Source organism: Hippopotamus amphibius, chromosome 17, assembly GCF_030028045.1.
Source record: "Hippopotamus amphibius kiboko isolate mHipAmp2 chromosome 17, mHipAmp2.hap2, whole genome shotgun sequence".
Lineage (NCBI taxonomy): Eukaryota > Metazoa > Chordata > Mammalia > Artiodactyla > Hippopotamidae > Hippopotamus > Hippopotamus amphibius.
The window spans coordinates 44,970,428-44,994,608 of NC_080202.1; the positions used below are offsets into that span (position 1 = coordinate 44,970,428).

The window sequence follows — 24,181 nt, forward strand, 5'->3', positions numbered from 1 at the left end:
GATGTTTCAATTTTTCAAGATAAGCCAAAGCCTGAATTACATAGTATCTCCTCATTTTAAAAAGTTGGGAACCAACTGAAAGTAAAAGAGAAAAAACTAACACCACAAAGACCAGACAAAATACAGTTGACCCTTGAATAACATGGGCTTGAATTGTATAGCTCCACTGAGATGTGGATTTTTTTTCAATAGTAAATACTATAGTACTATATGATCTGGGGTTGGTTGAATCCACAGATATGGAACCAGAGAGAGGGAGGAACCTCAGATATGTAGGGCCAACTATAAATCATACACAGACTTTCAACTGCATGGAGGGTCGGCACCCCTAACCCCCATGCTGTTCAAGGGTCAACTGTACAACTGTGGGACAATTTGTAATCTCTAGTTTATGTACTGGAGGCTAGGGAGGAGGGCCCCTTAATGGCACAAATAAAAGAGAGTAAGACTGGAAGAATCCTGAGTGGGTAATAAGGCACCAAGAAAGCAAAAGCAAAAACCAAAACACATCAGTATTAAAATAAGGCACGGACTACTGTGCCGCTACAAATTTACCTATGGGAAAGAGAATACTCTTTGGAGTCTGAAATTTAAACTCTGCAAGGCCGAAGCAAATGGTTTCCATTGTTATATCCATTAGCAGATTTTTTTTTAAAAAAAAGATGTGCAAAATAAAGAGGCACGGAGGTAGAGATGGAAAAATGCTTAGTTCCAAAGTCAACTTTAACTTATAAGCCAACAAAGGTAGAAGATGAATACTAATGTTTACTGAGCACTCAGGCATATCAGAACATATAAAAATGAATCAGAGATTGGATTATCTCTTGAGGAATGGAAGGCATACCCTTGAAGATCTCAAAATGTATGAAATTATCACTTTTAAAGAGGTTTAAACTGACAAAAAGAGCCAAAATGTCTAATTAGGTTTTTCATCTCTGAAAATCAAGATGGGTCTTAATACTTGTGTATTAATGACTCTCTTTATAAAATATCTTAGAAAATCTGAGAAAAACTAGTGAATAGTGAGATGTACATAGCACCAAAGGGCTGAGGGAGAGGGGATAAAAAAAAATCACCACAAATGAGGGTGACCACATAGCTCCTTTTTGAGAGATTATTTGTCCTTAATAAAGATAAGGGCATGTTCAGGATCCTGCCTATACTAGTAAGTTTACTACTAACATAATAGATTATTTCTCTGGAAAATTTTAATGGTGGAAATTTGATGGAAGATGCAAACTAGGGATTACTAATATAGGGTTGAATGTACTTACCTATTATCTCAGATTCATAATAATCCTGTGTGCCTTCCTGGAAGACAAGACAGGGTGTCTTTATGATTTTAGAGCATAAATTTGGAAAATGGTAGGTCCATTTATATGGTTAAGTTCATGTCCGTCAGAGAGGAATGAAAAATAGGACCTACCTCCTCCTCTTAGGGGTTATTTAGCTATGTTGTAACAAGGTCAACTAAAGTCTCCTTAGAAATTCTAAGGGCAGGGAAAAGCAGAACTATAAAAAATTTAGCACTGTGCATTTCTTTATTTATATATTTATAGCACTGTTTCAAGATTCTACCACTTGCAATTGAGAGCAGTATAAAGATGAAAAAGCCTACATTTTAAAGAACACTACCAAAAAAACAAACAAAATAACAAACTTATACTATATCTGTTGTTTAATACCTAAGATGGGCTTTTGATCAAGGTGAAGAAATAAGCTTACATGCATTCATTAATCACACCAGCTAAAGACTTTTTTCCCAGACTGGGGATCACAGATATATTCTATATTAATGGAAAAGGTAGTTCAATACAAGAAATCCTTAATTTCATATTTTCACTTTGATGATCATCTAAAAAAGAGTAATAAACAAATATCTGAGATCATTTAGATGAGAACACTATAAATGTTTACAACATTACTAGGGACTTAAAATGATACTGATTGTTTGTACCAAACAAAGGCCAAACAATATCACGATATCATATATATTTGAAAGTTTTTCAGTAGTTCTAAGAGAACAGTTTCTTAACCTCAGCACTACTGATCGACATTTTGGGTCAGGTCATTCTTTGCTGCAAGGAGCTTTCCTGTGAACTGTAGGATGTTTAGCAGCACCCTTAGTCTCTACCTCACTAGGTGCTAGTAGCACCATCTCCCTAGTTGTGATAATCAAAAATGTCTCCAGACGTTACCAAGTGTCCCCTGGGGGACAAAATCTCCCCAGGTGGAGAATCACTGCAATAGAGAAAAGTGATAAGAGGAAAGAGTCAACACAAGGTGCACAGGAGAATAAACATGCCATATTCAAATGAACCAGAGTTGTAATAACTTCTACTACTCTCAAATTGAGAGCAATATCACTGAAACGTTATCATCCATCACATTAATGTTGTCAATGTGAATTTTACTAGTTCTGTACTTTTGCTCAGATTTAATGTGTAAATCTGTTTTGCTCTGATAGAATTTTTTCCCCTTAAAAAGCAAGTCTATACATGATTCAGGTTTGAATCACACTTTTCCTGGTTCACTTTTTTCTAACTGAAACAAAGAAAAGTGGAAAGAAAGGAAGTCAAGAGACTTCTTTCAACTAAAAATGTAACCTTTCTAAATGTTCTTTTGGTGCCTAAAGTTTCTTCTGGAGTCTTTTAATTTTTAAACAAAATTTTATTTTATACTGGAGTATAGTGGATTTATTATAATGTGTTAGTTTCAGGCGTACAGCAAAGTGACTTAGTTACACATACATGTATATCTATTCTTTTATCATACACAATTCTTAACTGAAGAAATTCTCAAGAGCCCAAAATGGCAGACATGTATTTAGATGCTAAATGTCTTTGTTAATTCCAAAAACCAAACAAACAAAAACAAAAAAATCCCAACATTTGAATTACACACACACCAAAAAGCTGGAAAAGTTACTGGATAAGCAATATTCACTGTTGCATTTGTCTTTCTTGAGGATGATTCTTTGAAGTATTAAGGTAATTATTAATATATATTGTCCATACATATGCTCTCTAGATTTCTCTTCCTCAAATCAAGCAGAGCTGACAATAAATTAAAACAATATCCAAAGTTGTATTAAGAAGTTGAAAAGCTCTCTTCAATACAACTCTATCAGTGGAGGAATCCTAAACTGGTTAGGTGTGGTTAAATGTGGAAAAGACTGTCACAAAAAAGTATAAGACCACAACCAGCTTACAAACTATTCCTGTACTAGTAGATGAAAACTTAGTCAACGCTTGCACTGAAACCTTACGGTTGGTTGGAAGATGAAGCAAAGGTTAAAAAAAAAAAAGTTGGTTTAACAGGTCAGGCTTATGAGAGCATTCCAGCAATGCTCATAAATCTTACAAATTTAACACATACAACCACTGTACCCTCCAAAGACTTAGCAAGTTCTGCCAAAGTTACCTAAGATCAAATGGCCCAAAATTCTTTAAAAAGTCAGAACTGTTTTAGAGATTTCAAGATTCATTTCCTCCTTCTAAAATCCCCCAAGGGAATTATTACCGCCTCCTTTTACCAGTAACTAGTTAGGAATAAGTTTCTTTTCTAAATCAATGAAAGAAAGGAGGGGTGGGGGGGGAAGAAACCATAAAGAAGGTGTAATTCATTTTTCAGCAAGCTCTTCAACATGCAGCACCAGAATTTTTTGTTAAAGTTAAAATAGCATCTAACTTTATTTCCCTTTTCAAGATTTACCTATCCTCCAAGGTATACCAAGTAACAAAATGACTTACTGATAGGAAATAACCAATACGGAATGAATTCTTAGATACAGAAGATGAAATGACCACAGTTTGAGATAACTGTTCAAAGTTTTACAAGGTCAGAAAGGGGGAGAAAGGGAAACAGAGCTCCCAGTGATCCTTAGTTGAATTAACAAACCAAATACAAATTTAGACACCACCCAAAGCCAAAAATTTTATGCACGATTCATGAAGCTTACAATTCTTCACTCTACATACAATCTTGGAAGAATGAGGTCTATGTCAGGGGACTTCTGTCACTGAAAAAAAATCAAGTCAGTCAGATGACCTCAGACAAAGACAGGCAGATACAAGAAACCACAGCCAACAAGTTTTTTGCTGTACACTCATAAAATTCAATAGTTATAACAAAGTATCTTTCTCTTTGTTAGAAATTAACCATTCCTCACCTGCTTGTGTGCATGATCATAGGAGTTGATATGGTTGTCAAATTCCTGGTGTTTCTGATATTGCTTATCACAGAGTTCACAGTAGAAGTTGGCTCTGAGGTCTTCCAATGCTTTGGCAATTGCCTTCTCTTTATCAACATAATCCTATAAGAACCACAAAATAAAACAAAAAATGAACTTGGTAGAGTTTTAAGTGACTGTTATAAAAAAGCAGTCTTACCTGAAAAGGGAAAAAGGGCTTTTCATAACATTTAATGGTACCAGTTAAAGTCAGATAAAACACAAGTAGCAATTTGGTGGGGTAATTAGTGTGTGGTTATACTAACAGTTGTCTTCAAATAAACAAAGTTCAGAGTTTAATTTTACTTTTTCTTTTGGCAGTGTGGTGGACTGGATACCGTGGCATCCCCTACTCCTCTACCCCTGGCTAAAAACCCCTCAATCAGCCAGATTTATGAAACACAATTTTCACTGCATTGCAGAAACAATAAAAGAAAAGTAAATCCCCAAGAGGGGCAATCGAAGAAGAAAAGACAAAACAAAATTTAAAAATCAGCTATGATCTGGGACTTCCCTGGCAGTCCAGAGGTTAAGACTTCACCTTCCAAAAAGCAGAGGGGGTGCAGGTTCAATCTCTGGTCTAGGAGCTAAGATCCCACGTGTCTTGTGGCCAAAAACCCAAAAGATAAAATAGGAACAATATTGTAACAAATTCCATAAGACTTTAAAAATGATCCACATCAAAAAAAAAAAAAAAAAAAAACTTAAAAAAAAAAATCAGCTATGATCTGAAACTGAAATCAGTGCTGTGATGGGCAAGGGCTCTCCTTAGGACATGTGGGTGACACTGGAGCTTGAGGTGTGAGCAAGGTTGGGGAACTAAACCTGAGAAGCCTCACTAAAAAGGAAAGGAACCTGGAAATAGGCTGGAAACCCCAGGATCTCTGGGTCTTGGCAGAGGGTATAAAAAATATTCTCAGAAAGCATCCTCAATTTTGGTCCCAATTTTTTTTCCTAGATTTGGATCAACAAAATGAGTTACAATCAAAGATTACTACACACACAAAAGGAAATACATCTATCACAAGAGAGAGTCACAAAAAATAAGCAATACATTTAGGCCCCCAAGAATTCAGATTTTGGAATAGTCTGTTATAAAATATAAAGTAACCATAAAACATTTAAAATATAAAATGGAATTACAAAAATGAGCAAACATAAAACACTATAAAAAATCAAAACGAAAAAACTAGGCAGACTGCAGAAAGAACCAGATGAGGTTTTTACAACTGAAAAACCTAACTGTAAAAAATAAACAAAAAAATTCATTAACTGTCTAGGGGATGGGTTAAAAGACAGTCAAAAAAATGTAGCAGCATAGTGAAAACATTCTGGAATTAGACTGTAGCAATGGTTGCATGATCCTGTGGACTATACTAAAAACCAGTGAACTGTATGTACACTTTAAAACAGTGAGTTTTATGGTAGGTGCATGATATCTCAATTGATATAATGGCTGAGACTTTTTCAGAACTGATCAAAGACATGACTCCACAGGTACAGGAAGCACAGGTATACCACACAGGCTAAATAAAAATAAGTACCTAGAAACACTAGTGAAACTGTAAGTTATGGGACCAAAGACAATGAAATCATAATACTACCCAGAAAAAAATTAAGGATCACCCACAATCAGATTGACAGCAGATTCAAAAACATCAAAAGACAGAAGTAGTATGTTTCAGTGTGTGAGAGAAAACATTTTCACTTGTATACCAAATGAAAATATTTTTCAGAAATGATGAAATAAAGGCACTTCCAGATAAAAAGAGAATTTACCATCTACAGATTCATTAAAAAGGACCTACCTAAAGCAGTATTTTTGAAATCACAGACTGTGACCCACTAGTGGGTCATGACACTGACTTAGCCAATTGTAACAAGCATAAAAAAGGGGGAAAAAAAGAATAGAAAATACAGAGTATATTTCACATAATGAAGGTAAATACTGTCTTGTAAAACTTCTGTTTCAGTTGTATTTGTGTGTTGTAATATTAAACATATTTCTTACTGAGGACTTGAAAAGTCACTGTTTTAAGGATGTACTTTAGGGAAGAGGGAAAGCCATGCCAGACAAAAGGTCTGAAATACTAAAAGTAAATGATAAGCAATGAAATTAATAAACATATAGATTAATAATAACAAGAATAGCAACACCACCACCTAGTTTGCAGGATGGAAAAGGGGTAAAAGAAAAATGTTAGCCAACACAGCCATGTATAATAGGAGAGGGTATTCGAAATTAAAGTGTTCTAGAGTCCTTCTACTGATTGAGATGGAATTAACTTTAGACTTTGTTAAATTGAGCATAATTTGTATTAAAAATTCCAAGAGTTGTTATTAGAAGAATAGGAGTAGTTAAGGGGGCAAGATTAAAAAAACTTCAATTTTATAAAGGTTAAGACAGAACAATAAGACACAGAAAAATCAGGCAAATAGAAAGTAAAAAGATGGAAGAAACAGATTTATAAGTAAACAGAAAAATGTAAATGTACTAAAATAAAAAACTGTCAGAAAAACAAATTCAACTACAATCTGATTATAAGAGATATCCCTAAAACATGAGGACTTAGAAAGTTGAAAGTTATATGACAGAAAGAGATGTGCCAAGCAAATTACTAACCAAAAGAAGCTGGAGTAACTATCAACGTTCAACTTTTTATACTTTATAGCAAAAAGCATTACTTGTGACTGTGGCCAGCAATGGGGTTAAATATTACAAGATTATTCTCCAAATAAGCTGCACTGCTAATTTTGAAAAGCCAACACAGGTATGTTGATTATCTTAGTCTTAATGAGGTTTTGGCTTAAAACTGTGGGACTGACCCAAAGAGGTGGTCCAATTTGCCTCAGCAGTTCCACTTAAAAACTAGACATCAAAAGACATCTCAAATCAAGCTGAGTAAACTCATTTGCTTTAAGGTAGCACAGAAGAATGAGAAAGAATGAGAAGGGGAAAGGAATGATAAATGATTACTTGCTAGCCTTTTACAATAGGGTAGATGCATTAATTTCATGAGAAGCTCTTTCTAGTTTAACAGACCTAAAAGATAAATTTCATTTCAAAGGCTCTACAATCAGCCTTTCTTTTATTCAGTTTAGTATCTTTTGGATATACTTTCAAAGCATCTCTATCATCTAACATCTCTTCACCATTTCTCACATGAGCTACTTAATCATTAAGCAAGAGAAGGTTGCTGTATTTTGTGGAATGTCAGTATTGAACTCATTTGGATAAACCAGTTAAAACTGGTTACGATTTTTTTCCCTATTCAATCGTTCTCAATGGTTTTCTCTAAGCATTCTGGGCAATTTCATGTTGTCTGGCTACTAAGCAACTTGTGGATACTCTTCCTTATCAGTGCTGGTTTCACACAGCAGTCAGAAAGCTCATTTTCCCAACTCCCCTTAAAACGAGGTGCAGACACATGATCCACCCTCTCTTCTTGTGAAATATATCTGTGTGAGACTTTGATTCAAAAGCGAGCAGTATAAAGAAGCAGGTGCCGGGACTTCTCTGGTGGTCCAGTGCCTAAGACTCCCCGCTCAGAACACAACCGGGTCTCATACCTGGTCAGGGAACTAGACCCCACATGCATGCCGCAACTGATTTCGGATGCCACAACTAAGACCCAGCGCAGCCAAATAAATAAACATATATACAAAAAAAAAAAAAAAAGCAGCAGCAGGTGCCAAGCAGAATCCATCTTCTAGCAATGGTGGCTGCAGAAGCATATTTTAATTCTATCTTGGTTTTTATTTTTAATTCCATACAATATTGTTTTTAATAACGTTTAGATAGATTTGGAAGATTTACTCTTTCAAAAGAAATCGAAGAATATAGTGAAAAAACAAAAACAGAAAACAAAAACACCACATACAATACAATTAAAAATTGATTATAAGAGATTTCTTACTGCATCTCAAGTCTTTCAATGGGAATCACATTCCTTCTTTCTTAAGTACTTTGAAATTTCTTTTAGAAGAGTCTTTTGGTGGCAAATTGATTTTTTTTATCTGAACATTTATCTATTTTTAATCTCTATTCTTAAAGATATTTTTGTTGGGTGTACAATTCTAGGTTGATGGTTGTTTGCCCTGAGCACAGTCAACATTCCATTCGATTGTAAGAGAACTGACACTGTATTCTGATTTCCTTGTTACTGCAACAGGTCTTCAAAGACTGTCTTTTTCTTTGGTATTGTATGTTTTACCAGTGTCTATGTGTTGACTTCTTTTTTATCTTGATCGAGATTCATTAGGCCTTCTGAATCTGTGAGTTGTGTCTTTCATCAAATTATGGGATCTTCTCTTTGAACACTGCCTTTGCCCTATTCTTCTTCCTTCTTTTGTTCTGGAACTCTGTCTAGTCACATTAGAGCTTCTTATTCTTTATCATCTAACTCTTAATCTCTCTCATGTATTTTCCATTTCTTTTCCTCCCTCTCTCCACTTTTTGCTGCATTCTGAAATTTCTTCAGATGTGTTACAATTTAATATTCAACTCTATGTAAAATGCTATTAAATCCTCCCACTGAGTTTTTATATGGTCTCTTGCCCTTTACTCATAATCTCAATCCCTTCTTATTCTTAAACATATTAAATATGCTTGTTTTACATGCTTTAATCTGAGTTGACAATTCCAATATCTTAAGTCTTAAGGGGTCTGACTGCTCTTTTATTCCTCCATTAACTCTAGCCCATAGTGTCTAGTTTTCAGTTGGATTGTGATATGACTATGATCTCTTGCTTTGGGGAGCTTCATCTAGGAGTTCTTTTTTTTTTTGGCTGCACAACTTAGTTCCCCAAATAGGGATTGAACCTCAGGCCAAGGTAGTGAAAGCACAGAGTCCTAACCCCTGGACAACCAAGGAATTCCCTATTTAGGAGTTCTTTGAAGCCTAAGTTGCTCTACAGAAGTTTGAATTTTCTTCTTCCCAAGGGCCTGAGACCACTTTACCATATATTTCATTTACTCTTAAAATGTCATTGATTATATTTTATGTCCCACTAAAAAAGAAAAGAAAAAACTTCTCAGCCATCATCTCTTGGAATCTATCCCAGTACTCTCTGCTAACTAGGACTTTAATAATATTGTATTAAAATGCCTGGATATTATCCCATTGATCTTGGATACTCTGTTCTATTTTTTTAAATCTTTCTTTCAATTTCAGCTTGGATAATTTATATTGACTTGTCTTCAAATTTACTGATTCTATCTTCTGCTGTGTCTCATCTGCTGATAAGCTCATTGAAAGAATTTTTCATCTCTGATACTGTATTTTTCTTTTTAATCCATTCCTGTGACTTCATCAATATGCTAGACATCTCCCAGTCCAATATTTCCTGCTGAGATGAACAAAAGAATGCAGAAATAAAGAGGAAAAGAAGCAGGGGGAGGGGAGGTAGAAAAAAAGAGAGAACAAAGTAAGATGGCAGATTTAAATCCAAATATACTGAAAATGATGTTATCTTTATCTAGATTAAATACTCCAATTAAAAAAGACTGGGAAGAGGGCAGACAGCAGTATCAAGCAGTATCAGCAGTATTTCGTCTTGTGGAACTGAAAACCACAGCCACAGAAAGATAGAGAAAATGAAAAAGCAGAGGACTTTGTACTAGATGAAGGGACAGGATAAAGCCCCAGAAAAACAACTAAATGAAGAGGAGACAGGCACCCTTACAGAAAAAGAATTCATAATAATGATGGTGAAGATGATCCAGGACTTTGAAAAAAGACTGGATGCAAAGATTGAAAAGTTTACCAAAGACCTAGAAGAATCAAAGAGCAAACAAACAGAGATATGCAACACAATAACTGAAATGAAAAATACACTAGAAGGAACCAACAGCAGATTAGCTGAGGCAGAAGGGCGAATAAGTGACCTGGAAGACAGAATGGTGAAAATCACTGATGCAGAAAAGAATAAGGAAAAAAGAATGAAAAGAACTGAAGGCAGCCTAAGAGACCTCTGGGACAACGTTAAACATGCCAACATTTGCATTATAGGGGTCCCAGAAGGAGAAGAGAGAGAGAAAGGACCCAAGAAAATATTGGAAGAGATTACAGTTGAAAACTTCTCTAACATGGGAAAGGAAATAGCTACCCAAGTCCAGGAAGCGCAGAGAGTCCCAGGCAGGATAAACCCAAGGAGAAATACACCAAGACATATAGTAGTCAAATTGACAAAAATTAAAGACAGAGAAAAGTTATTAAAAGCAACAAGGGAAAAACAGCAAATAACATACAAAGGAACTCCTATAAGGGTAACGGCTGATTTCTCAGCAGAAACTCTGCAAGCCAGAAGGGAGTGGCAGGATATATTTAAAGTGATGAAAGGGAAGAACCTACAACCAAGAATACTCTACCCAGCAAGGATCTCATTCAGATTCGATGGAGAAATCAAAAGCTTTACAGACAAGCAACAGCTCAGAGAATTCAGCACCACCAAACCAGTCCTACAACAAATGCTAAAGTAACTTCTCTAAGCGGGAAACAGAAGAAAAGGACCTACAAAAACAAAACCAAAACAATTAAGAAAATGGTAATAGGAACATATATATCAATAACTACCTTGAATGTAAATGGACTAAATGCATCAACCAAAAGACAGAGACTGGCTGAATGGATACAAAAACAAGACCCATATATATGCTGTCTCCAAGAGACCCACTTCAGACCTAGGGACACATACAGACGGAAAGTGAGGGGATGGAAAAAGATATTCCATGCAAATGAGAATCAAAAGAAAGCTGGAATAGCAACAGTCATATCAGATAAAATAGACTTTAAAATAAAAAATGTTACAAGAGACAAGAAAGGACATTACATAAAGATCAAGGGATCCATCCAAGAAGAGGAGATAACCATTATAAATATATATGCGCCCAATATAGGAGCACCTCAATACATAAGGCAAATGCTAACAACTATGAAAGAGGAAATGCAAGGCAGAAATAGAGACACAGATGTAGAGAACAAACACATGGACACCAAGTGGGGAAAGCAGGGAGGGTTGGGGGGGGATGAATTGGGAGATTGGGATACCAAATTGTATACTCTAAATATATGCTGTTTATTGTCTATTAACTGTATCTCAATAAAAGTTCTAAAAAAAAAGAGAGAGAGAGAGAGGGACTGGAGGGGGGCAAGAGATTGGAAGACTAGGTAAAACATCTACAAATAATCCAAGTAAATGTTGATTATAAAAGCTAAAAGGAAAAGAGGTGGAAAAGATGTATCAGAAAATATGCTAACCAAAATAAAGCTATCAAAATTGAGTATCAGACAAAAGAAACTTTAAGGCAAAAAATATCACTTTATAATAATAGGCTCAATCTATTAACAATTATAAAGCTGTATGCACCTTCAAAATATATAAGCAAAAATGCCAAAGCTAAAAGAAGAAATGGAAAAATCCACCATCAGTGGGAGATTAACATTCCTTTCTCAGTAACTGATAGTTCAAGCAAGAAAAAAAATTTAGTAAGATTGTAGCTGATTCAAGCAATGGAATTAACAGTCTCAAACAAATAGGGTATGTGTAAAATTGCAGCCAACAACTGGAGGATATATATTCTTTTCAAGTAAACACAGAACATTTAAGGAAACTGACCATTTTAACACATTTCAAACAACTGCTATTATTCTCTGTATAATAATTAAATTAGAAGTCAGTAATACAATAATTAGGGGAAAAACAGTCACATAATTGGAAACTAATAAACACTTTTAAATAACTTACTAAAGAAGAAATCATAATCAACTAGAAAATATTTCAAATTGAGAGATAAAAATGACACATAAGTTATAAGATGAAGCTGAAATGGTAACACTGAAGTGAAATGGGAGGGGAGGGGAAAGGGGAGGAAGAGGGTTTAGGGAAGAAGAAGGAAGGGAAGGAGGGAGGGAAGGTGTAAGAACTAGAAAGGATGACACTGAAATGTCACTATTTGCATTTGCAGATAATATATAGAAAAGCCAAAAGACTCTTCAGATAATAAACTCTTACCCACACTAGTAATGAAAGGCTGCCTGATACATAACAAACCAACCAACCAACCAACCATGTTTCTATGCATCAGCAACAGAAAACATTACCAGGATTTCTGGTATGAATGTGGCAACACAGGAAAACAACGTTCTTTTTCTCTTGGATACCACACAAAAGCAAAATGGTGATATGATCTGGAGAATGAAAAAACACATAAGAGAAAAAGGCATAGAGAAGTTAAACTCCTTATAGAACCTATGTGAGGAGAAATGAAGCAGAAGCTGAAGGCCAAGTGAACAGTGAAAAATGCCAGTGGGTAGCAGATTTCAGAAAATGACAGCAAAAACATACTTCACGTTATGATACAGGGCTCATTCGAAGTGATACACCTACATCTCTTGCACTCATCAAGAATTTCTGAGATCTAGAAAGAGCAGAGGGAAGAACTTGGATTGGAGCAATGGGGAGACATCCCTTCAAATATACAGGCCAAAAAACAAAAACAAAAAAACCCGATTACATTCCTTGATCTACATGCTGAAGGGGCACATTTTGTGCCAATGAAAACAGTCCCAACACAGTGGTCATAATCAATACTGTAGTAAAATTATTGAATCTTAAAAGGTAAAGAAAGACTCCTCTGAGCAGCTAGGTAAAACAATCAAAGAGAGAAATCAGCCCAGCCTTCAATTTCTTCAGGATTATATTCAAATCCAGAAGCCAGTGGTACAACACTACAAGGTATGTAGGGAAAGAAAGTATTAACCAAGGAATTTATAATGTATGTGTGTTTATATATGACTGAATTACTTTTATAGGTTTATATATACAAATACGTAACGAGATTATATAATGCTTATAAATATATAAAATATAATCTCATATATCATATATATTTTCATGCCATAAAAATAATTCAGGAAATATTATTTGTACAACCCCCTTTAAAGAAGTTACTAGGAAATAAACAGCAGAAATGATGAGGAAAAACTCATCGCAAGGACTGGAAGGCTGCTTTGAATATAGAATTGAGGTTAAAAGAAGTGGGGCTACTAGGTGTCAGATTACAATCTACACTGTTATATGCCCTCACAAAAAAGAAATGGTGTAACTAATATAAGATGGGGAGGTGGGTAGTGATAAGTAAATGGGAATTAGAGTTTGCCTTTTGTTACAACTATAATAAATATAAAACTGAAAATTAAGTAACGTATTATACAACCATATTTAATTTGTATGCTACATATGCACTAAGTTTATTAATATTAGGTGCTACATGAAAGGGAGGAAAAAGAGGAAACATCATTTTACAGGATGAAAATGATGGGTACTCTCTAAAAGAAATAAAGAATGGAGTTGGATTTCCCTGGTGGTGTAGTGGTTAAGAATCCGCCTGCCAATGCAGGGGACACCGATTCAATCCCTGCTCTGGGAAGATCCCACACACGCTGCTGAGCAAGTAAGCCCATGCGGCACAACGACTGAGCCTGCTCTTGAGAGCCCGCACGCCCAGAGCCCGTGCTCCACCACGAGAAGCCACCACAATGAGAAGCCCCGAAGAGTACTCTGCAATGAAGAGTAGCCCCCGCTTGCCGCAACTAGAGAAAGCCCGTGTACGGCAACAAAGACCAACACAGCACCCCTCCTCAAAAAAAAAGAAAAGAAAAAAGAATGAAGGGTAATTTTATTAAGTTATAAAAGTAATTACAACAAATATAATCCAACCTATATCCATCTATCTATATCTATCCATCTATAGCTATATCTACCTTACACTCAGAGAAGAAAAAAACAGAGCACAGAATCAGCAACTTAAAAAGATAAATATAAACTAAACATATCTGTCACATAAAATATAAAAGATTAACTCATAAACTTTTTTTTAATATTGTAACACAAAGGAAAACCCAACTCCATGATGATCGTAAGAGGCATATCCAAAACAGGGTGATTCAGAAAGACTCAAAAGGATGGAGACATACTAAACAATACATATACATAAAATGAAAGCAGGAGTCATGGTTTTTACTTTCAATCAAGGTAGAATTTTCATTAAAAGCTTTAAACAAGATAAAGAAAGGTACTTATAATGTCAATGAGGGCAATTCATGGTATCTAAAAATCTTTATATCTAACTATCATAATCTAGCAGCAACATTCATAAAGCAGAAATCAGAGGAGATTCAAGGGAAACAGATGAACATACTAAAGTAAGGAGACAAATCACCTCATTTCATGACAGGTCAAAGAGATAAAAATAAACAAGGATACAAAATACCTAAAGGATATTTCAACACGGTTATGTGCCTAAAAATAGGGTATATACCTTTTTAAAAAGCACTCATAGAACACTCACCCCAAAAGACCCTACTAGGCTACAGAGGAAACCATAATGAATCCTCAAAAGAAGAAATATATAAACAACATACACGAACACAGTATAATGAAACTGGGAATTAACATTTTTAAAAAGGCCGTTCTACAAATCTGAAACAATATCTAGAATATCTAGCGAAAAATGATAATGACAACATTATATATCAATATACACAGGCTACAATGGAAGCAGTGCTTAGGAAAAACACACAGGTTTAACTACTGTAAAGCAATCAAATAATGACAAATAAAAGCCATACTCTGGATAAACTCATACATATATACCCTGGAAATATATGAATCCATTTATATAAAAGTCAAAAACAGTTAAATTAAACAATACATGTTTAGGGATATGAAACACATTGTAAAACCATCTTAAAAAGGAAGAGAAAATAAAAGAGATGGGTAACACTTTCTAATTTATTCCGTGAGACCAGTATTACGTTGAGACCAGTATTACAGATACAAAGACATCACAAGAAAACTACAGACTAACATCTCTTATAAATATAGATGCAAAACTCCTCAACAAATTGCTAGTAAACCAAATCCAGCAGCATATTAAAAGGATCATACACCATGACCATGACCAAGTAGGATCTACCCCAGGAATGCAAAGTTGATTCAACATATAAAAACAAAGCTATATAATACACCACATTAATGGGGGTGGGGGGCTCATGATTTTTTTCAATAGATGCAAAAAAAGCATTTGACAAAATGTAACACCCTTTCATGAGAAAAACACTCAACAAACTATGAATAGAAAGGAACTTCCTCAATCTGACAGAAGCCATCTATGAAAAATCCCTAGCTAACAACATACTTAAAAGCTAAAGACTAAAAGCTTGCCCACTAAAATCAGAACAGAGAGGTCTGTTCTCCTCTAAGACATAGTTATTTGCTCTTGCCATTTCTACTCAACATTATACTGGAAGTTCTAGGCAGGGCAATTAGACATGTTAAAAAAAAAAAAAAGGCATCCAGATGGGAAAGCAGGCAGGAAAGGAAGAAGTAAAACTAACTTTTTTCATAGATGATATGCTATTATATGAATAAACCCTAAAGAATTCACAAAAAGACTACTAGAGCTGCTACATGAGTTTAACAAAATTGTAGGAGTCAAGATCAATATAAAAAAAATCACAGTAGCATAAAAAATGAGAATTCTTAGGATTAAATTTAACAAAAGAAATACAGAACTTAAAAAATATATATTATTGAAAGAAAGATCTAAATAAATGAAAACACATCCTATGTTCATGGATTGGAAGACTTAACACTTCCAATCCATGTAAATAAGTAAGTAAGATGGTAATACTCCCCAAACTGATCTACAGATTCAACATAATCCTTAACAGAATCCCAGCTGACTTCTTTGTAGAAATTGACAAGTTGATTCTAAAATTCACATAGGATTGCAAGGGACCAAGAATAGCCAAAACAATCCTGAAAATGAATGAAGTAGAAGGGCTCACCCTTCTCAATTGCAAAACTTGCTACAAAGCAACAGTAATCAAGATAGTGTGTTACTGCAAAGACATATAGATAAATGCAATAGATCCATAATTGAGAGAAAAAAACCCACACATCTATGGTCAATTGATTTTCGATGAGGTGCCAAGACCATTCAATGGGAAAAAAATAGTCTTTTCAACAAATGGTCCTGGGGCAACTGGGTAGGCACATGCAAACATGACATATAAAAATTAATTCAAAATATATCAAAGACCTAAATATAAGAACTAAAACTACACAACTCTTAGAAGGAAACACAGGTGTAACTTTTCACTGCCTTGGATTAGGCAATGGGTTCTTAAATATGACATCAAAAACACAGACAACAAAAGAAACAAAGATAAAATGAACATCAAATTTTAAAACTCTGAGCACCAAAGGACACTATCAAGTGAACTGACAATTTGAAAAAATGGAAGAAAATATTTGTAAATCAAACATCTGACAAGGCTCTCATTCCAGAATTCATACAGAATTCTTAACTCAACAATAAAAGGACAGCCCAATTTAAAAAATGGGCAAAAGATCTGAATAGACATTTCTCTAAAGAACACAGTTAGAAGGCCAATAAGCATATGAAAAGAGGCTCAACCAAAACCACAAGAAGATACTACTACTTTACACCTACTAGGATGGCTATAATAAAAAAAACAGAAAACAACAAGTGTTGATGAGAATGTACAGAAACTGTAATTCTCATACAGTACTAGTGCACATGCAAAATGGTGCAACCATTTGTGGAAAAGTGTCTGGTAGTTCCTTAAAAGTTAACCAGTGAGTTACCACGTAACCAGCAACTCCACTCCTAGGTACATACAAAAGAGAACTGAAAAATATATTCATACGAAAACTTGTACGAGATGTTCAAAGCACCATTATTCATAACAGCCAAAAAGTGGAAACAACTCATCTGTCCATTAACTGATGAATAATTAAACAAACTGTAGTATATGCATACAATGTAATATTATTCAGCCCTAAAAAGGAATGAAGTACTATGTGCTATTCACATGGATGAACTTTGAAAACATTATGCTAAGTAAAAGAAGTCAGACAGAAAAGGCCATGTATTGAATGATTTAATTTATATGAAATGTCCAGAATAGGCAAATGTACAGAGACAGAAAGTGGTTGCCAGTGGGAGGGAGAAGGGCTGGGAGGGATGAGGAATGACTGCTGAAGGGTACAGGGTTTCTTTTTGGGGTGATGTAATTTCTGGAATTAGTGGTGATGGTTGTACAACATCGTGAATATGCTAAGTCGCTAAACTGTATTTTATATAACGGTTAAAATGGTGAATCTTAGGGACTTCCCTGGTGGTGCAGCGGTTAAGAATCCACCTGCCAATGCAGAGGACACAGGTTTGATCCCTGGTGCTGGAAGATCCCACATGCCTCGCAGAAACTAAGCCTGTGTGCCACAACTACTGAAGCCCGAGCACCTACAGCCTGTGCTCTGCAACAAGAGAAGCCACCACAACGAGAAGCCCTTGCACAGCAACAAAGAGTAGCCCCTGCTCGCCGCAACTAGAGAAAGTCTGTGTGCAGCAACGAAGACCCAACGCAGCCAATTAAAAAAAAAAAAAAGGTGAATTTTATCAACAACAGCAAAAATCTAACTGAAACAAATGCAAGTGAATGATAAACACAAAATTCAGGATAGTGCCTACCCCTGAAGGAGGAAGAAATGGGGTGGGATCATAAAGTTACTGATAATGTTCTTTTTCTTAAACTGAGCAGAAGATACAAGTATCTGCAGTCACTCTTCATATCTTACACATATTAAAAATTTCTTATCAATATTTAATAAGATACTAAGGGCATCAAAATGGGACTGCACTTTTTGTTTTTTGGGTTTTTTTTTCTAGTTAAAAGCGTGGTAGAGCTATTTGGCTTTTTTTTTTTTTTTGAAATTTAAAGAAAAAATTTATTGACAATCTGAAAAACAATCTCTGACTTTTCCAGAAAACTGTAGCTACACAATGTATTGCATCTATGGTGTTAAAGCGTGCATTAGATACAAATACAAAAACCATGAAACAAGCCACCATTCTTCGACAACCTAAGCAAAGATAAAATGCCTAAGGAACAGCATGGATGATTTGCAAAGGATGGACTCTTTACTGTAAGCACCATAAAAAAAAAGGGGGGGGGGGAGCACAAACAGAAGAGTGTGTTCAGTTATATACACTGAATTAAACCTTTGGCACTAGGAATCAGAGCATTTTGTCATATGCCATTAAAACATTATAATTATAAAAGTGCATAGTGTCAAAGGAATAGACACCAGCATTCAAAAGCAGCTTTGTCAACTAAGCAATAAAACACTCTACAGTATGTCTCTCTGTTGTCTATCACTGAATACACTGGTAACAACTCTGAAATGAAAAGAAAACCAAAAACAAATAACCCAAAAAGCAAAAAAGGAGCTGTAACCCCTTTTCTCTGTTTAAAATCAAACAGAAAACAAACATCAATTCTGTTATACACTAACATTTTCAAAGTACATCATTTGTATAAGAGAAGGACTAAGAAAAATGTGTTTACAGAGATCCAAACATAAGTGAGTATAAGTGCCTCACATAGCTTTCCGATGGTACTCATGAGGAGCCACTTCATAATCGCTGGCACTAAACAAAGTTGCAGAATTCTCTGCCAGGTATTTTAGAAAATCATGAAGATAATTCAGTAACAAAGCAAGGCTCTTCTCATCCAGAGGCGTACAGGCCAACACTGCTTCGATTTGTACAAATAATCTCAGTAGGTGCAGCGCTCCATACACCTGAGACATGCGCGTATCAGGGTGATCTGCGAGGATTTCAGCATACTGTGGTCTCTCAAATTTGTACAGCAACTGAGTGCCCAATATTATACTGAAGTATTCCTTTATCCCTGCAACAACTTCATTAACAGCATACTCCTTATTATCTGTGTTTCCTCAAGATTTCTTGTAATTTGCATAATCCTCTAGAATGGAATCCACATTCTTCTTGGCAAGAAGACAAAAGAGCTGTTTTTGTCGGGTAATTAAGCTCCAGTCATCAACAAGCCATGGTTTTAGTTCTTCAGGAGTCTTTAGTTTAACTTAACTCTGTTCATGAACGTTTTCTCATTTTCAACAGTAGGATCTACTTGGGCCCTTTTCTTGTAAGGAGGCTGAGGCATCTCACTGGTACTACCACCATCTCAATTTCCAGGTGTTTTCTGTTTGTTCTTTTTTGTTTTCACATCAACATTTTTCTGTCGCAGACCAGAAGTCGTCTTCCCAGGGGCAGCCCCTCTCATCTTTCCCTATGCATACTGCTCCTGACTGGCTTTTTGAATTTGTCATCATTTCTGCAAACTGGTGTCCACGTATTTGAGTACTCTGCTTTCTAGAACCCATTCATCCCAACCTCCTGGAATTTAGGCTTCAGGTCCTGCTTCGGAGCCATTTATAAGTGATTCGCCGCTGCCTCCTCCTTCTCCCACTCCACCCCCCCCAACTACCGCCCCCTACTCTACCCCACCCAACTCCACGTCAGATGCGCCATTAGGCACTGCCAGCTCTACCAGAGCTATGTAGCTTTAAAACAATGTACAACTTTCATAAAAATGAAAATTAAAAAATAAAAGAATAGAAAGCAGTGAGTGTAGAGACTATTCTCTCAGAATTTTTGTTCTAAAGACAATTAAAAAGAAAAGATGGTAGCTCTGGAAAGTAAAAGTCAATAGAGTGAGGTTTCTTTAGTTTGAGTGGTTCTTTTCCCCCAAGAATGTGTAAGCACATTTACTGGTGATAGGAAATGAATGAGTGAAAAGCGAGTTTGTCAATATAGGAAAAAAGATGTAAGGTCCCTGATAAGACAGAGAGTATTAGGATTCAGAATTTAGATGTAGATAGGAATTTTCATTTGACAGATGATGAGACAAAGGAGAAATAGTTAAGGATGGGAATAGACAGACCCAAGTTTGATGGCAGATATTATAAGTAGAAGAAGGCACTCCCATTTGATAGTCCAAATTTTCTTTAAGTTTTCTACTAGGAGTAAGGGAAGATGGAGGAAGGACAAGGGTAGCTAAGGGAAGATGAGGGCTTGAGGATCAATGTTTGAGAACAACAGCTGAAGAGACTAAGTGGGAGTTGATTCATGAAAGGATTCCTTGGCAGTTCTGAGTCCAGTGAGTTGGCACCAGTCCCACACTGCACTAAATTAAAGGTGTAGAAATGAAGAATGCAAGTATTTGTACTAAGTGGGGATACGTTCTTGGTGAGTAGGTATGACAAAAAAAAGGATTAGGAAGAAAAGTTGGAATCAAAGTGTTGACAGAAGTAAAAAATCAATCTGTGGTGCTCAAGAAATATAAAGAGGGGCTAAGTTACTAAAGTCAAGGTTCCAAGATCATGTGAAGGTAAAGAACAAACATGAAATAAAGGAGTCACATCAAGAAGAGGAGAGGGTTTCGCAAGTTGTATAATTCAAAGTTGACAAGACTTATAAATAGTCTGATCAATAAAATGGGAATAAGTAATTCTTGTTCTACCCATCACAAAGAGTATAAAAGTGAAATATTTTCTTGGTCGGGGGAGAAAGGGCCTCAAAATATAATGTATGATCTACTGAGGTTGTGAATTACTCAGCTACTTTATGTATTTATTATTCACTTGATAGTGTAACTTTTACTTGAAAAACAATAAATATTCTTTAAAATGTTTATATTTCCGACAGTATACCAAATAAACCTGTTTCAAAGAATGTTTTCCAGACTTCCTAGGTGGCGCAGTGGTTGGGAGTCCGCCTGCCAATGCAGGGGGCATGGGTTCGAGCCCTGCTCTGGGAAGATTCCACATGCCATGGAGCAGCTGGGCCCGCGGGCCACAGCTATTGAGTCTGTGCTCTAGAGCCCGTGTGCCACAACTACTGAAGCCCACGTGCCTGCAGCCCCTGCTCCACAACAAGAGAAGCCACTAAAATGAGAAGCCCCCGCACTGCAATGAAGAGTAGCCCCCACTCTCAGCAACTAGAGAAAGCCCGTCTGCAGCAACGAAGACCCAATGCAGCCAATAAATAAATAAATAAATTTATATTAAAAAAATAATGTTTTCCCATGTTTCAAAGCATTTATTTGTTCAACTCATATTTATTGAGCATTTATGTGCCAGGCACTATACTGGATACAGTATTCACATTGCCAGACAAATATACAGTTTCTCTCCTCAAGGCCCTTTCTTTCCAGTACAGTAGTCAGACTATATAAAAGGCTACAAACAAAAATTTATAATTGTAAATTATAAGTCAGAGTGTTTCTAGAGAATAGAGGATTTATTTAAATTGGGTGGTTAGGAAAGATTTCTAGTGAGGTAATATTCAAGCTAAAGGATAAAAACCAACCACGTGAAAAATTTCAAAACAGTGGCATCACCATTCCATGCTTAAGGACAGCAGTTAGACAGAAAAAAAAGGGCCCAGGTCCTAACTTGAAGAACCCCAACATCTAAAGTTCAGGCAGCTCTTTTTCGTGGTGCCTTGGAGGCGGTCAGCCACTTCAGGATGAAGCGGAACATCTCTTTCCCGGCCACTCATTTGCCAGAAACTCATTGAAGTGGACAATGAACAAAAGCTTTGTGGCATATGGCCACAGAAGTTACTGCTGACTCTCTGGGTGAAGAATGGAAGGGTTATGTGGTCTGAATCAGAGGTGGTAATGACAATCAAGGTTTCCCCATGAAGCAGGGTGTTTTGACCCATGGCTGAGTCCGCCTGCTACTGAGTAAGGGGCATTCCTGTTACAGACCAAGGAGGACTAGAGAAAGAAAATGTAAATCTGTATGCGGTTGCATTGTAAATGCCAATCTGAGTATTCCCCATTTGGTCATTGTAAAAAAAAGGGGAAAAGGATATTCCTGGACTCACTGACACTACTGTACCTTGTGGCCAAAAGAGCTAGCAGAATCCACAAACTTTTCAATCTCTCTAAAGAAGATGATGTCCGCCAGTATGTTGTGAGAAAACCCCTAAACAAAGAAGGTAAGAAACTTAGGACCAAAGCACCCAAGATTCAGCATCTTGTTACTCCACATGTTCTGCAACACAAATGTCGGCATATTGCTCTGAAGAAACAGCATACTAACAAAAATAGGGAAGAGGCTGCAGAACATGCTAAACTTCTGGTCAAGAGAATGAAGGAGGCCAAACAAAAAAGCCAGGGACAGACTGCCAAGAGACGGAGGCTGTCCTCTCTGAGAGCTTCTACTTCTAAGTATGAGTTCAGTCAAATGAGATGTTCTAAGAGTAACAAATAAGATCCAAAAAAAAAAAAAAAAAAAGTTCAGGCAGAAGAGAAGGAGTCAACAAAGGAATCTAAATAGAAGCAGCAAGAGAGATAGAAAGGAGGAATTTAGGAAAAGTACAAAATCTTCAAAAGCAAGAGAAAAGAACTTGTTTTAAAGACAAAAGTGTGGTCAGTTGTATCGAATGATGTCAAGAAACAGGACACGGAATAAAATAAAAATTTTAAAAGGTCTACTGGACTTAGCAAATAAAGGTATTTTGCAGCCTTGAATAAACTGATTCAGAAAAAAGTGCTAAAGCCAGTCTAAATGGGTTGAAGACGCCACAACAGAGTAGTCCCCGCTCTCCGCAACTAGAGAAAGCCCGCTTGTAGCAAGAAGACCCAACACAGCCAATAAATAAATAAATAATTTTTTTTTTTTTAAAGAGAGAGAACAGGGAGAGAAAAAAAGGAAGAGAAGGAAGAGAGATTTCACCATATTATAAATCTGGATAAAATAAAACACACAAAAATTTAATATACAGCTGAGCTCAACAAGACAGGGCAACCCCTAGGCACCTAAAGATGAAACCTCAGGACCTTGATGGTAGAAGGCTTAGTAATCAGGCTCTTCCTGCGAAATGCTCAGAGATATGAATGGTTGTTTCCATCCTTGAAATAGGGACTAGAAAAACGGCACTACATCATCACCACCTGCTATCCCTTGAACACATCAAAAAATTCACCATCTACCAAGGTATAAATGGAAATGGTTATGTATAGAGGGTTGGAATTTCAGACCACAGCCATTGGTGGACCTAAAGAACTTACACCTTTCACGCAAAGCAGGAACCCTTAGCTTAGGTATTAACATTTTAAAATCAGTCCATATAAAGTTCTCAGGTCTTCAGTTAAAGACTCGAGTCTCTAGGAAAGGCATATATGGAACTGCCCCAAAAGAACCCCTCTAAAATCCAGGATACGAGAAACATCTAGAGGATGAGAAATGACAATCAAAACTGCAAACCACATAAAGAAACAAACCACTGTGAGAAAGTCAGAAGCAGCGAACTACGAAAAACACTTATGAACTACTACAGATAACAGAAGATTTAAAAGAAATTATAAAACAAGAACATTTAGTATGTCTTTTAAAAGAAGGCAGAAATAGTAACCAAAAGACAAAAATTTTTGTTTTTGTTTAAAAACAAAAAAATTAGCAAATTTTGGGAAAAACAATCAAAAAGGTATTTTAAGAACTAAAAAAAGGCATTGATTCTCAATGAAGCTGTTTTTAAAAGTGATTTTATTACTTATAAATGTTAACTATAGAATATAGGTGGTACGTATATAGGTATTAACTGTATATATCTTTCAATTTTTCTGTATGCTCAACAATTTTCATTATAAAATTATCACTGAAATGAAAAATAAGTAAATAAGTCAGGTGCAGCTAGAAGAGAAAATCCTCTACACTATCTTCTAAGCTCTATGTTTTTGCCTTTTACATTTAAATCTTTAACCCATCTGCAATTGATTATTCTATGATATGGGGTAGAAGTTCAAATTCACTATTTCCCATATGGATAACCAACTGTCTCAGAACTTTTTACTGAAAAATTCATTCTTTCCCCCACTTATCTGCAATACCATCTTTGTCTTATCAAGTGGTCAAGTACGTAGGGTTTGTAACTGGGCTCTCTTTTCTGTTCCATTGGTCTATCCTTGTGCCAATATCATGTCTTAATTACTGTAGCTTTCTACCTTATACTTTAAGAATGCTTTGACTATTCTTGGCCACGTATAC

At 35.9% G+C, this 24,181-nt stretch overlaps 1 protein-coding gene and 2 pseudogenes across 6 annotated transcripts in view; 1 reads left to right on the forward strand and 2 right to left on the reverse strand.

The window, feature by feature from the left end:
* Positions 1-24,181, reverse strand: part of GPATCH8 (G-patch domain containing 8) — a 101,742-nt gene that overhangs the window by 17,063 nt on the left and 60,498 nt on the right. For all 6 annotated transcript variants that reach the window (XM_057715750.1, XM_057715751.1, XM_057715754.1 and 3 more), the window contains one exon: positions 4,172-4,315. In XM_057715750.1, the coding sequence (XP_057571733.1) occupies positions 4,172-4,315 (144 nt within the window). The remainder of the gene's footprint in view (positions 1-4,171; positions 4,316-24,181) is intronic.
* LOC130840338 (mortality factor 4-like protein 1) lies at positions 18,701-19,430 on the reverse strand (annotated as a pseudogene).
* On the forward strand, positions 21,654-22,405 carry LOC130840236 (40S ribosomal protein S6-like; annotated as a pseudogene).